We start from the raw sequence: 13,722 nt of genomic DNA on the forward strand, positions 1-13,722 counted from the left end.
ATAGCAGCCCATAGCAATTTGGGGTTGTGTTTTAGTGAAAAAATATGTATTATTTTAATGGATTTAGAATATGTCAGTATTTGTGTACAATAGCTTATTTTTACATGCTTATTTCACATGACATAGAAATGCAAAGAGAAAGATGACTTTCGTTCAGATTTAGGTGAACAGCTTTTGTAAAAGCAACTGAAGAAGGAGACAAATTCCAAAAGAAGTATTGCTACATATGGTAACTATTTGGTATCAGTCATAGTCATTTTATTTTTACTTCTACCTGCAATGCACTACATATAGAGCATACTGATCAGTGTGGGAATTGCACAAAATTGTCACTCAATGCCCTTCTGCCACTTATGGGGTAAAGAAAATTAACATGATAGGGCAACAGGGAAAAGGAATGTGGGAAAGCTATGTGGTAAGGGAGAAAAGGGGGGAGATGCAGTAATTTGCTTTACCAAAATAAGATAAGGCTAACCTTTTGTAAATGTACAATTTAGTGAAGTTAAAAAGTAGTTTGATTTTTGCTGTCTGAGCTGGGAGATAATGCAAGAGCTTACATTATACACAAAGAGATGTTTTTTTATACTAAAAGTAACCAGTTAAATCTAATTAAGAAATACATTTAAGAGTCTCCCCTAAAAGCACACAATACTAAACTAAAACATGGCTGTGATTTTAAGCCTAACGCTACCAGTAATAATAATTTGTGCCACTAGTAATAATAAAAATAACAATAGCAATACCACCACTAATAGCAAATGAATTTACTCAGGACACCTTAAATATAATTAAATATAACTGAAATACAAGTCTGGTGTGTTTTGCCTGCCTTTTGAGATCTGACCAGTTCTAGGAAAAGATGCACAAGAAAAACTGCAATGACTAGCTTCCAAAATCCAAAGCTGTCGATTTAGGAGAAGCAGTTTTCTGAGTCAGACTTTCTCATTATTGTTATTATTATTTTGTAAAATCTGCATAGTGTGCCTGCTCATGTATACAAACTGGTGCTTTGATTTACAAATAAGATGAAATAAAAATATTTTCCATGACAGATTTGTTTGAAAGAAAAATACTTTTTGAATGGTTTATTCCCACCCCTCCCCCTCCACACACACACACACAATCTTCATTGAACATGAAATCAAACCTTGGCTTGTTACTATTAAAAATTAACATAAATATATTGTTATCACTAGAGTAACATAATCCTATTATTATTTTATTAGATAAGAGTGACAATTTTGTATTCGCAATAGCCTCCAGAGATACAATAAATCTAGCAGCGGAATGTCAGCCTGGTCCAAGACGGACTGAATATAGAGAACTGGAATACAGTTCCCAGTAAACAAACACCTTGAGGTCAGGAGGTTGTACTTGCTCAGCTGTTCTTCATAAGCCATATTGGAAATAACTTTCATACCATCACCAAGTATATTTCATGCTACCTAATAATAGTGAGGGCCAAGTACAGTTGTGGTATAAATGATTTCTAAGTGAATTATTGAGTGTAAAGTGATCAAAAAGCAATATGAAAATGGCAAATAGGGATGATGTTAGACATCCAATGGGTGCAATTCATAAGATCTGCTATTTTGTGGGGAAAAAAGTCACGCCACCTGGAAGCTTGTGCAAATTCCTGTTGAAGAATTAGCTGGTTTGGCCCCAGCAACCCTGAGATTAATACAACAAAAACTGGGGCTAACTGTATTTGAATTTAGAAGAAGACTAGGAAAAATATTCAGTCAATGAACTCTCACTTGCTGGTTGACTAAATGCAGCAGAATGGGGACCACAAGTCAAGAAAAGTCTGGGAAAGAGGGGGAACTAGAGATCAAATTTGGTTTTGGCATCTCTTCTAACAGGGAGAAAAATGTCTGGATTCTGGGAATGCTAAAATAAATATATATATCAATGTGTGGTTTATTATGGGTAAAGTTCTCAAAAACTGTTAAGATAACTTAGTGGTTTTTAGACTCATACATCTCTATCACCCAATTTTCAGGAAAAGCTGCAGCTGCACTACTTACAGGCAGTATTAGTAACAGATACTGTTGACAAGCTCAGTCAGGTCTCAGTGGTAGCATTTAAGCAGGCAATTTCATAATGACTTAAAAAGGCTGCTTCAGCACAAACATGGTATATTCAAAATATGCAGTGATACAGACCAAATGCTGCCCACTGACATATCCTGGTAGAGGTAACAGAAATACACATTGTAAAAATAGATTTTAATCATGGTGTTTGTGTACAAAACACTTATTACAGGCCCAACAGATCCTTTGCCATGTAGTGAACTAAGCCATATGTCATGGCTGTGACATTAACTGTGTTTTTAAAAGAGTTGTTACCCATATTAATAATGTAAATTATACTTTGATTGAAAGATTCCAGTTCTACACAACAACACACAACCACACTTTGGACAATATCGCTAACTTTGCTACCTTATAACGTAAAGTATTTATTAGCAAAAGACAAAGCCATTTATTAAATACGTTTCTTTTTGTAGAAAGTTGTAGAAATGCAAGTCTGCCTTTTAAAAATATTTCTCATACAAGGAAATTCATTTGTGAAATAAGAAAAAGTATGGAAACTTGAGAAACAATGATAGGATATGTGTGGTAAAAATATAGTTTGCATTTCTAAGTGGTGCTGTTCAAATAAAATCTAAGACTGCGTGACTTTTGGTATGTAAATTTGCACAACAAATCCAATGTACTCTTCTCTGTACAGTGTTAATAGAACAGAATGACAAATAATCATGGGGGTGAATTAAAAACAAATTTTAATTTTAGCACTGTGCTTCCTAGTGATTGATATGTACATAATGTATGTAACAAGATGGCTATTATTTTTCCATAGAATTTAAGAACTCATAATATAGGAGTTTCAGAATGTGAGCAGTAGGAGAAAGTGGGAACCTATTCTCAAGATGTGCTGCCCAAGATGTTTTTTGTGCAAATAGCAACACAAGAAGTTCAGACCCCTGTCCAAGCTGAATGTGGGGCTATGGATAAAAGCAGTGTGAGATGCTCTCTGTCTCCAGTCCCAGGCCAGGCACAACCTCTCACAACTGCGCTGCATGGCCCGACAGCTCTTATTCTGGGTGCTGAGTCACACACAAGCACAAACTCCTGCATCAGTGAGGTGGTATCAGCCTCAGCAGGGAATTGTGGGGCAGCATCAAGCTCCCCAGTTTGAGCACAGCTGCTCAGGGAGCAAAGGAGCCAGAACAGTAAAGTGGTGGAGACACAAGAACTGCTAGAGCCAGGGCAGGGGTACAGGAGACAGCATTATCATGAAGGCTCAGACATTTTTAGATCCTTTGAGAAAACATGTACATTATGAGAAAATAGGAAAGCTGCCAACTGCTTGTAGATACACTATACAGGCACTTCTGTGCTCTGCAGCAGTGCTGGAGGGGCACCCAGAAGGGGATACAAGAAGCATGACTTAGGTAGCTATGGAAAGCTTCTTTCTACTCTCAGTCCCTCAGGGTTAAGCACCGTGCCCTGAGGTACAAGAACTTTGAAATCTCATTGCTTGTTTGTTTCCTGCCACATGCAGTTTTCCTGCCTCTGAAAACAAAATGTTGGTCATTTGGGAGCTTCCTCTTACTTTCAGATAGCAAAGATAAAAGGCTGGGAGAAATGGTAAAGCTACCAAAGCATACCGAAAAAAGGTATTTACCTGTCCTATATCTGCTAAGATTTAAGTGACACCTACTCAGTGGTCATTTACATGCAGTTCTGTGTATGCCAGTAAGAGGTATGCTGGAAGGAAAAAAAACCCTTGCAAACATCATAAATAAGAAATGAAACACTCCCCCAGACCTGGGTCTCCAGTGCACATATATTAATTACACACCAGAGAGTAAAGCCTCAGTGTGTGCAAGCATTTAATTCATTATTGGCATTTATTAAAAACATTCCTTTCCACTTTAACAATACAGTAACCCAACAGTGAAATAACAGCAATTCAAATGCACTCATTTACAGGCATGTGGTTTCTTGTGCCCATTGTACAGTGCAGTGCTGCCAAGTCTCACACCTTTAGAGTAAGCTCTTGCTCTCTCCTCTGTCACACACGTACATGCACACACATACAAAATTTACATGTCTGCTCTCACCTATACTCTTTTGGGAAAACCCACAAATTTCATCAATCTCACTCATACAGATTTAAAAATCCTGGCAGCTTTTGAATAGTTTTTCTTCATCAGCTGCAATTAAGTGTTGGAAAAGAAATCCAAAATATACAGGAGAGACTTTCTCCTTCATAGGAATGTTAGCAATAGTATGTAATTTCTAATATGTTCCAAAGTTTTGCCACACCATCTTACTGGAAGGCAAAGCCTGCATACTCTGATTAGATTTCCTTAAATGCTGGGCAATTCAGTGTTGTCAGCCATGATATAAAACATTATTTATAACTATTTAACTGTTTTAAGAGTATAGTTAATAGCTTTCTGTAACATGATCTTAAAGAAGTTGATTAAGTGTGCTTTACAATGTGACCAGAAAGAGCTTCCGATTAGTGACATCGATATGTTGGGAGTGTTGAAATAGGAGTCAAACCAAAATGAAATCAAATCATTAGAACTGAAGCATTTCCTCACCACACTTCATCAATATCATCATGTCACGCCAATAGATTGAATATCCACAACATAAAGTACCTTTCTCTGGTAATAAAATCTAGAAACATGTAATTTTCCTGTCACTCATACAAAGCAAAGATGGGCCTCAAGGGGAGAATTCAGGGCTGGATCCAAAACTCATCACGGCTTTGGTTCAGGCTGTAACACAGAGATTAAACAGAAAAAATGTTAGGCTCTGGATCTGAACAAAAGTTCAGATATATCCAAGGTTAAGCAGATGTGATGGGGCCATATTTCTAATTTCAAGGCTATGAATTGCCAAGGGAGCTCACAGGTTTAAAGAGATAGTGTAGTTATGAAAACAGTAAATGTTTTCCAAACATGCAAGAACCTATTGCCTGGGAGCCCACAACTGCCCCACACTTCCTTTTGCAATTCTGGTTAGCTGCTTACAGTTCTTATTCCTTGCTCATCTCATGCTTGAAGAGGGACTAGTCTCATCCTCAGAATAAAAGACTTAGTATAATTACAAAGCAGGTGTAATTCCCAGACTGAATTTCAAACTTCATGGGAATCTAGTCATATTCAAATCCATACTGCATTCACATATATTTTTAAACTTACTTAAAATCTCTATCAAAAGCACAATTATAATTGGCCATTGTATAGTTGTCCTCATATTTATGCACTTCAAAAATTGAGACACTAAGAAAAGGATTCTGCCAGCTTTTTATTTCCAAATAAATACCCTGGTGAAATGTATTTGATATGTATTCTTAGGGAGTTGTACATGCAGACACAAAAAGACAGGGAACTGATTTTTTTCAGCCTGGGGAAAGCCACAGGGAGACCCTATTGCTATGTACAATCAGCTAAGCAGAGGGTGTAGAAAAGATGGAACCAAACTCTTTTTAGAGGTGCAGGGTGAAAGGACAAGAGGCAAGAGACAAAATTAAAACATGGGAAATTCAAATCTAATCTAAAGAAACTTTTTCTAAAATTGGGAGTTTTTAACCACTGGAAGAGGTCTTCTAAGTGACAATAGAATCATCATCCCTTGAGACATCCAAAACAAGTCTGGGCAAGGCCCTGAACAACATATTCTGCTTTGACCTGATCTAGAGAATTCTCTTGCAGCCTCCATGGTTCTAATTCTATGACATATATAGGGAGAATTGCATGAAAAAGATACTTGCCATTCACCATTTTTTCCTTTAAAAACCACCCAAATATTGGCTAAACACCAATGCTTAGAGTACAATTTTGGTATACATGATGAGTATGCCATTTGTTGAAAAATACTGGCTTGACTGAAAACAGTTTCGTGTTACTGCAATCAGTGGGGTTGGAAAGCTGGAAATCTAGTCAGAAGGAGATGGGATCATTGCCATCACACCTGTAATAAGCTTTTCCAATTGAATTAGTGTATTAGTGTTAGCAAGTCTCACAAGACTAAGGATTCACTACAAATGCTGATATAAAACTTCTTATTTTACAATTTTACATGTTTTGTGGAGAATGTAGGCAAAGATAGAGAAATAGTGGCTTTTTTGGTTGTTTGTTGGTTTTTTGTTGGTTTGTTTGTTTTTGGTTTTTTTTTTTATTCAAGGGCAAGTTTTCCAAAAGATTTGTATCACATGGATGAATTTCAGGAGATAGTATCTCATGATCCCTGCCTAGAAAATCCAGACCGATTAAGGCACTCAGGCATTAGTTCCCAGAGCAAGTGCAATTTTCACCAGCTCCAGTCACATTTTTCTTGATTCAAATCTTTGTAGCAGTACAAGCATATTGATTGTTGATCCTGAAATCACAGTGCACAGCTTGTCCATTTGGGTGAAGTACTTCATTTCTCACAGGGACAATAACAAAATGAAAAAAGGCTATGCACCGTTTTCTGTAGCATAGCTGTGAATTCTGGAGGGCTAAGACTGGCATTTAAGCTTAGAATACAAATACACACATGAGAACACTTGGTACATCACACACTTATTCCAGTAAGAAATGTTCTTGAGTAATTGAAATACTTTAATGTTATCTATATTATAACCACTATAAATATGTGGTTAGGATATAGAGTTTAAAAATATTTTTTTCTTGAAAATGGTTAACATAAACACAAAAAAAGACAAGATTATTCTAATTTGTCCTAATATTTATACAATATATATGACAACCAGCCTATGTAGTTTGTTATACATCTTACATATATATTAAGCAGTAGAAATAAATAACTAAATACTGAATTACAACTAAACCATAATTAACTATTTTAATTGAATAAATATTTACGAACTGAGCATGGAAACACCTCAGGTTTCTGAAAAAACTCAGAACTGGGGTCAATTAGGTTGTTCTTTAAATTGGGAAACAGAGTTTCTTTCCAGACATTCACTATAAAAACTTTGAAATTATTCATTAGCCATTAACAATCTTCTCTTTATATTCCCATAAACTAGCATTATCATGGTGATAATGAGAGCAAAACTAGTCTCACCAGCATTGATACTGCCCAGCTAGTGACTGTAACCTCCAAGTTCTTCCCAAGTCCCAGCTCATGTGAGAAGTGTCTTGTGACTCTTATGGCAGCATTGTATCATGTCATACAGCGCAAAGAGCAGAGAGGCACAGAAATGGAGGATAGAGATAAGAGGAAATAGCTCTCCCCGCCTCCTTAGGAATATTTATTGCTTCTCTGATTAAGGTACTAGTTTCATATTCCACTGCAAAAATTGATCTGATCTTACAGGAGAGAGTGTTGCACATACACTTCTTGCATCTTCTAAAGTGATCTACTAGTACAATGCAGGGAATTTTTTGCTTTCCAGGGGAAATTAAATATATGGATGATATCAGAGATTATTCGTTGTGCATACAAATAGAAAGATTACTTGGTAACCTGTGATACACGATGACATAAGGCTGTTTTAGAAACAAGAAGCACAAGCCAGAAGCAAGTACAATGAATAACTTCAATTCACTTAAAAGGCCAGTTTCTATGCTTTAATGTTTCTATGATTTAATTTCTTCTAGGACTCACCATGAAAAGCTGGTGAACTTGTCAAAAACCAAATGAAGAATTCTAGTAATTAGTTCTAATTCTAATATTATATTAATATTAGAATATATTAATTCTAATAATATTAATTCTAATAATGTCTCTCCATATGACCTGCTTGTTGAGAATATATATAGAAACGTGATGAACAGTAGTAGCGGAGAGGTAAATGTGATCTTGAAGGCAGATTGTGGTAGTACCCAAGGCTGGGTGTACTGGGAGAAGTCCCGCATACCAGTAACAGTTACTCATCACTGTTGTTACTCAATCCCAGTACTCTGATAAGCGATCTGTGACTCGACTTTGGATGAAAATCAAGTCGAGTCAGTGTATTTACGAGGTAGTGTACTCTCATGGCGATCTGCCAACGTATGCAAGCAGGAAAACTGTGTAAACATTTACTGCCACTCTTATCTCACCTCTCTATCAGCCTGGGAAGACCTGCAAAGGCTGGGAGATTAATGGCGGCAATCTACACGCTGCAAGCACCCAGCGTTCTGGAAATGGGACCAAGGAGGAGCACTTTGTCCCTGCCCATGGCAGGGGGGCTGGAACCAGGTGGTCTGTAAGGTTCCTTCCAACCCAAACCACTTTACGGTTAAATTAAGGCATTACAGAGGTAACGTTGTAATAACGGACATGAAGGGAGGTCAGCGCGATACTGGGCAAATCCACTTCATGGCGGTAACAGCCGCACGGCTCCGCACACCCTGCGAACTTAGCCCCGCTGATGCCCTCCTCGCTCTCCTGAACGCGAGCGCCTGTGGCACGGCCTATACGGGCGGACCTTCCCGGCCGCGGCTCCGAGCCCATTCCGGGCCGGCGGCCCGCCCACACATGGGCAGGGCTGGGCTGGAAGTGACGCGAGCGGGCGGGGTTGTGCGGCGCTGGTGGTGGAGGCCCCATGTTGATGTCCCCGGCGCTCTCCGCGTCTATCTAGGTAAGAGGCCTTCCTCGTCCCAGGCCTGGCTGGGTGGCACAGGTAAGCCTGGCACCCCGTTGCCTGCCGGCCTCCGGCGATTCCTGGGGCGGGGGGGCCCGTTAGGCCGCGGCCTTCAGTTCTGCGCCACTGGGAAGCCGCCTCCCCGCCCGGCTCCTAGTTGTCTTGGGCCGGCCGTAGTCGGGAGGGGAAAAGGTGGGGGAGCGGCGGCCGTTGCGGGGGACCCGGGCGGCCTAGCTGTGCGAGGTGGTGGGGCTTCCCTTCCCGCCGTGGCGGCGTGTGCATTGCGGAGGCCCGGAGCAAAGGTGGTCCGTGGCAGGTAGGTGAGGCCGCGCCGGCCGCTGCGGAACGGAGTTTAGCGTAGGGAAGGGCCTAGGCTTGCCCCGCGGGACAGGGAGAGGCAGTGCAGGTAGGGCCGGGGGTGTCAGGTGCGCCGTGTCTCGCTGGGGCCGCAGCTGGAGGAGCTGGCTAGGGCGGCGTGGCTCGTCCTGCGCTGCTTTTGTGTTTCCTGCCCGACGAGCTTTTCGTCCTCCCGTCCTTTTGCGGTGCGTAAAACTGAACGCGTCAGTCAGCCTCCCCGAGGGAATCTCTTGTCTTGTCACTAAGGAAGCCGAATCGTAGCTCTTCCTCCTCCTGTCCTATTTCCCAGCCGGGATCTGTGAGCTAAGTAAGCAAGCACCCAGCATCCCCTAAACTACCCTTGAACTGTAAGTAGATCTCAGCTTCACCTAAGCCCCCGGGATTTTCCTGCCGGGGAACAGTAATCCCAGATGATTCTGCTGGTCTGCACAAGTTCATATTAGTGAATAGTTCTGCCTTGGGCTTGGAAACCAGCCTCCCTTTACTTGTTTCACTAAGGCCGGTACTTAGCTGTGGTAGCTGGCAACCAGTGTGCAGAGAGGAATGTTTGGGTTTTGTACTGTTGGGTTTTTTTTGTTTGTTTGTTTGGGGTTTTTTTTGGTGGCTTTTCGGTAGTGTTTTTAGTTTTTTTTTTTCCTTTTTTTTTAAAATATGTTCTTAGAATAAACTATAAATTTTTAAAAATACTCCTATTAAAAAAGTTAAATTCAGTTGGTTTTGTTACTAACGCTTTATTTACTTTTTTTGTACTTACCGTGGGTAATGAAAACTGAAACTGTTTTATGTCAATATTTGGCTTTATTTATTAAAAATAATAATAAAAAGGGGGCTATTATATATGTTGTGGTTTAAACAAAATCACACACCTCGTTCACTCATTCCTCTCCTTCTTTTTCTCCCTCTACTCATGGAGGGACGGAGAGGAGAATTGAAAAGAATGCAACTCCCATGGGTTGAAATAAGAACAGTTTAGTAGCTAAGGTATAACACAAATCGCTACTGCTACCACCAATAATAATAATGATAAAGGAAATAACAAGGGAAGAGAATACAATACCGCAGCACCAGCCGACTGATAACTCCCCAACCCCACCTGACCAAACACTCACCGATACCTCGTCCAACCCTGCAGTCCCCCAGCCCTTTCAGGTAACTCTCCGTTACATCCTGGGCATGACGTGCTGTGGTATGGAATACCTCTTTGGTCAGTTTGGGTCAGGTGTCCTGTCTCTGCTTCCTCCCAGCTTCCCCTCCTCCCTGGCAGAGCATGAGGCTCAGAAAGTCCTTGGTCAGACTAAAACATTTGTGTTATCAGCTCTGTTCCCAGGCCAAAAGTCAAAACACAGCACTGCAGTAGCTACTAAGAAGGAGAAAAATGACTGCTACTGCTGAACCCAGGACAGTATTTTTTCTAGAATTGTAGAAACTGCTGCTTCATAGCAGTTATAGTTAAGAGTGGATTGGAGAGGTGTCTTAAATGTAATTCTCTGTTTTGAGAGGTGTGGGAGTTTTCAGGGTTTTACTATGCTGTAACATTTCCTACGCACTTCTGGACTCTGAAGCTGGATAACAGATGGGATTTATGTGTACCCTGTTGTCTCTAAGAATCTGTCTTTTGGTCTTTATGCAGTTTCTGGCTCATGTAATTTCTTGGTTTTGTCCTTTATATATGTTAATCTTTACAACGTTGGCATTTTGTCATGTTGCTGGTGTTCAGGGCACAAAACTGCTCTCATCTAATATCTGATACATCAAAATAATATAAGAACTGCACATGTGTACTTCATGTGTTACACAAAATTGAGTAGTAGTAAGCTGAAAACATTGAGGGTCTAAACCTTACTTACCTTTGTTTTGAATGGTGTATACCTGTTTAATTCGGAGTGCATTTTATTTCGGAAAATACAAGCTCTTTGCTGCTTGCTTTTTAACTGGTGAAAAGAAACTTTAAAAGGCTACAGGAAATACACAGACAGCCTTTTAATCTTTGAACTTCTTGAGGCTTGCAGTGACCCTTTTTGGGATTGGTTTTCATGTGTATCTTTTAATGGAAATTACTGTGTCATGTACTTGGCAGTTCCCTCATTCAAGGTGTGAATTTGCTTGGTCAGTATAAAATTATTTTTAATAGTAGAGGCAAGAATAGGATGGCTTATGTTTCTAGAAATGTGTTAGAAGTATAAGGCCCTGATCCTCCTAATACCAAACACGTTGACAAACTTGTGATTGTACATTGAAATCAGATACTTGGAACTTCTCAGTTGCCTGTCTTGTATTTTTAGCAGATACTGCTGAATCCAGGGAAGGGGCGTTCTTGTTCTGCTTGTGAAGCATTTTGTGTTGCTGTAATTTTTAGCATGATGTATCCTGCATGAGGTGGTGAATGGAAAGCATGATTAAAAGCTTTTGTGGTCTGACTGATTAGTGTTAATCTATCAAACTGCATGCATACCTAAATGTTCCCACTGTCAATGAAGTCTGTTGTTTATGGTAAGGCAGCTAAACATGCAGGGCTGGGAGTGTATGTGTTACAGTGAGAACAGTAAAAGATGCCCGCAATCTGGTAAACAGAAGTAAGAAAACTCTTTTTTGAAGAAGAAAAAAACCTCTTATTGAGAGGGGAAGAAAAGCTTTATCTAAAAAAATATTGTGAAAAGCACTGAGTGGTACAGATTCTGAGAAAAGTTCAAAGTAGGGAAACTATGGAGCTTTATTTCTCCTTCCCTGCCACTTCCAGAAGCATTGAGAATATTTAGTTAAATTAGAACCCTGCTTTGTTTTCACACCACTGCTTTAATTTCCCACTTTCTGCCGCTATATTTGAGGTATAATACTGAGGGCATTCAGCTAAGCAATGGTTTCTCTCCATCTTGATGTCATTGCTGAATGACTGCCCTTTTATTCTGGGAGGTCATTGTTTTGGAGTGATGCTGAGGCAGTGCACTCTGGAGAACTGAGTCTATAGCTATCTGTTTTCACAACAGAGGAACTAGTTGTTAGGTTTCTCTGTCTTGTATATTTCAAATAGATTAATTTTTGTAACTTACTTCAATATAGTGTGAAAATGAGTTATCAACTTCTACAATTTTGTTACAGATCAGTCATGTCATCCTTTCAAGAAGTGCCATCTTCAGCTAACACTCTGCAGACTTCCAATTTTGCACATGTGATTTTTCAAAATGTTGCAAAAAGTTACCTTCCGAACACACACCTTGAATGTCACTACACTCTGACCCAGTTTATCCATCCTCATCAGAAAGACTGGGTTGGTATTTTCAAGGTAAGTCAAGCTTGTTCTGTTGCTGTTTCTCAAATGTTTACTGTCTTCTCTCTTACCAGTTAAAAAAAAATGAAGAAAAAACCCAAACCAGTAAAAGCGCTTCATAAAATGAAGTGCAACGTCATTTATGTGATGTATTGTATTCCTGCTCACACTGGAGCTTTTGTAATAAAGCTCAGAACAGACAGCAAAATTAGAAGAACGAGAACACTTTAAAGCTGCTGAAGTTGAGGGAAAGTGTCATGTGGCGGTGTTGTGCAGAGTTAAGTGGAGATGATTTGAGAAGACGTGGGCACAGATTGACATTGGGAACAGGACTATATGAAGAGTATGAGCTGCAGTAAGAGTGAATTGTGTGTGGAAGGAACAAAAGCTAATCTGGAGGTATTCTGACATAGGTCACTGACTCATTTTTTGTTACTAGAACAGGCTGAACAGTATAAGTGACTAAAATTATTCAAAACAGACCCTGGAAAAAAGGGTGAGGGGTAAGGCCACATCAAGTTACTTGGAATTATTTGTAAAGGTTAATAAAGCTTCATCTATGGGAATACAAATTGATTAATTCTTAGAACTGCTTCTGTTTAGGACCTTGATCCATGTTTCTTTGTCAGTATAGCTCCTAGTAGAAGATGCTTAAATTCCTTACTTGAATGGTTAATGGAAGTTTTGATTCAGGCTTTAAAGAAATTGTGCTTTGGTAGTGGGGAGGGAGGTAATGGACTATCTCCATACTGAAGGACCTTTCTCTTTAGAACTGTCTGCTGTTTTAAGAATGTAAATGTTTGACTTCATTGTAATCTGCAGGTTACCAATGGATTCTTAGTGTATATTCAAGATAAATTACTTTTCTGCAAAATAGAAGTACTCTATTCTACATAACAAAGCAGAAGCATTTTCAATGCTATGTGCAAAGACTGTAGAGTCAGTAGATTGTGTGTGAGAGGCTTTAACTCACAAACAGGCACATTGGTGGGAAGTTTTTAAAAATGTGTGGATATATATCTTGATTATCTGCAGAGGTTTGACAAACAGTGTGAGCACACTTGAATTTTAATGCCATTAATGAAGCTTAAAGTTTTGATGAATGTTTTTTAATGAGGGTGCTGTTCATATTGCATATAAGCATTTTGAAGTTATTTAAACTGAGAAGTAAATGTTGTGGCTTTGTTTATTTCAGTGAGGGAGGCAGGACCCTAAAAATACCAATTAGAGAAACTTGAGAACATAAACCAGTTTTTCAGTGACTATATAAAATGCTGTATACAATGGACAGATATCTTTGATTAAATCTTGACTGTGATGATGGATTTCTCAAGCTACTGAGGTCTGAGTTTTTATTCTACTTTAGCAGTGGCAAGTAATGCAGTTTTGGCAGTTATTTGAGGATCATGCTGAGCTGGCATGAGGTAGTACTGTTGCTGAAAGAAACATCTTTTATGCAGGGTGGTTTAATTCATATGCTTACTATCCTTTATGTGAAT

At 39.4% G+C, this 13,722-nt stretch overlaps 1 protein-coding gene across 5 annotated transcripts in view; it reads left to right on the top strand.

Annotated features, from left to right (window-relative positions):
* The first annotated feature begins 8,489 nt into the window (after positions 1 to 8,489).
* Positions 8,490 to 13,722, top strand: part of TAX1BP1 (Tax1 binding protein 1) — a 55,998-nt gene continuing 50,765 nt past the window's right edge. For 4 of the 5 annotated variants that reach the window (XM_065665952.1, XM_065665946.1, XM_065665950.1 and 1 more), the window contains exons 1-2: positions 8,490 to 8,598; positions 12,055 to 12,238. In XM_065665952.1, the coding sequence (XP_065522024.1) occupies positions 12,062 to 12,238 (177 nt within the window). In that variant the 5' untranslated portion in view covers positions 8,490 to 8,598; positions 12,055 to 12,061. Of the gene's footprint in view, positions 8,641 to 12,054; positions 12,239 to 13,722 lie in introns of all 5 variants that reach the window. The other variant, XM_065665949.1, reaches the window with a different exon arrangement.

The sequence above is a fragment of the Lathamus discolor genome, chromosome 2 (assembly GCF_037157495.1).
Source record: "Lathamus discolor isolate bLatDis1 chromosome 2, bLatDis1.hap1, whole genome shotgun sequence".
NCBI lineage: Eukaryota > Metazoa > Chordata > Aves > Psittaciformes > Psittacidae > Lathamus > Lathamus discolor.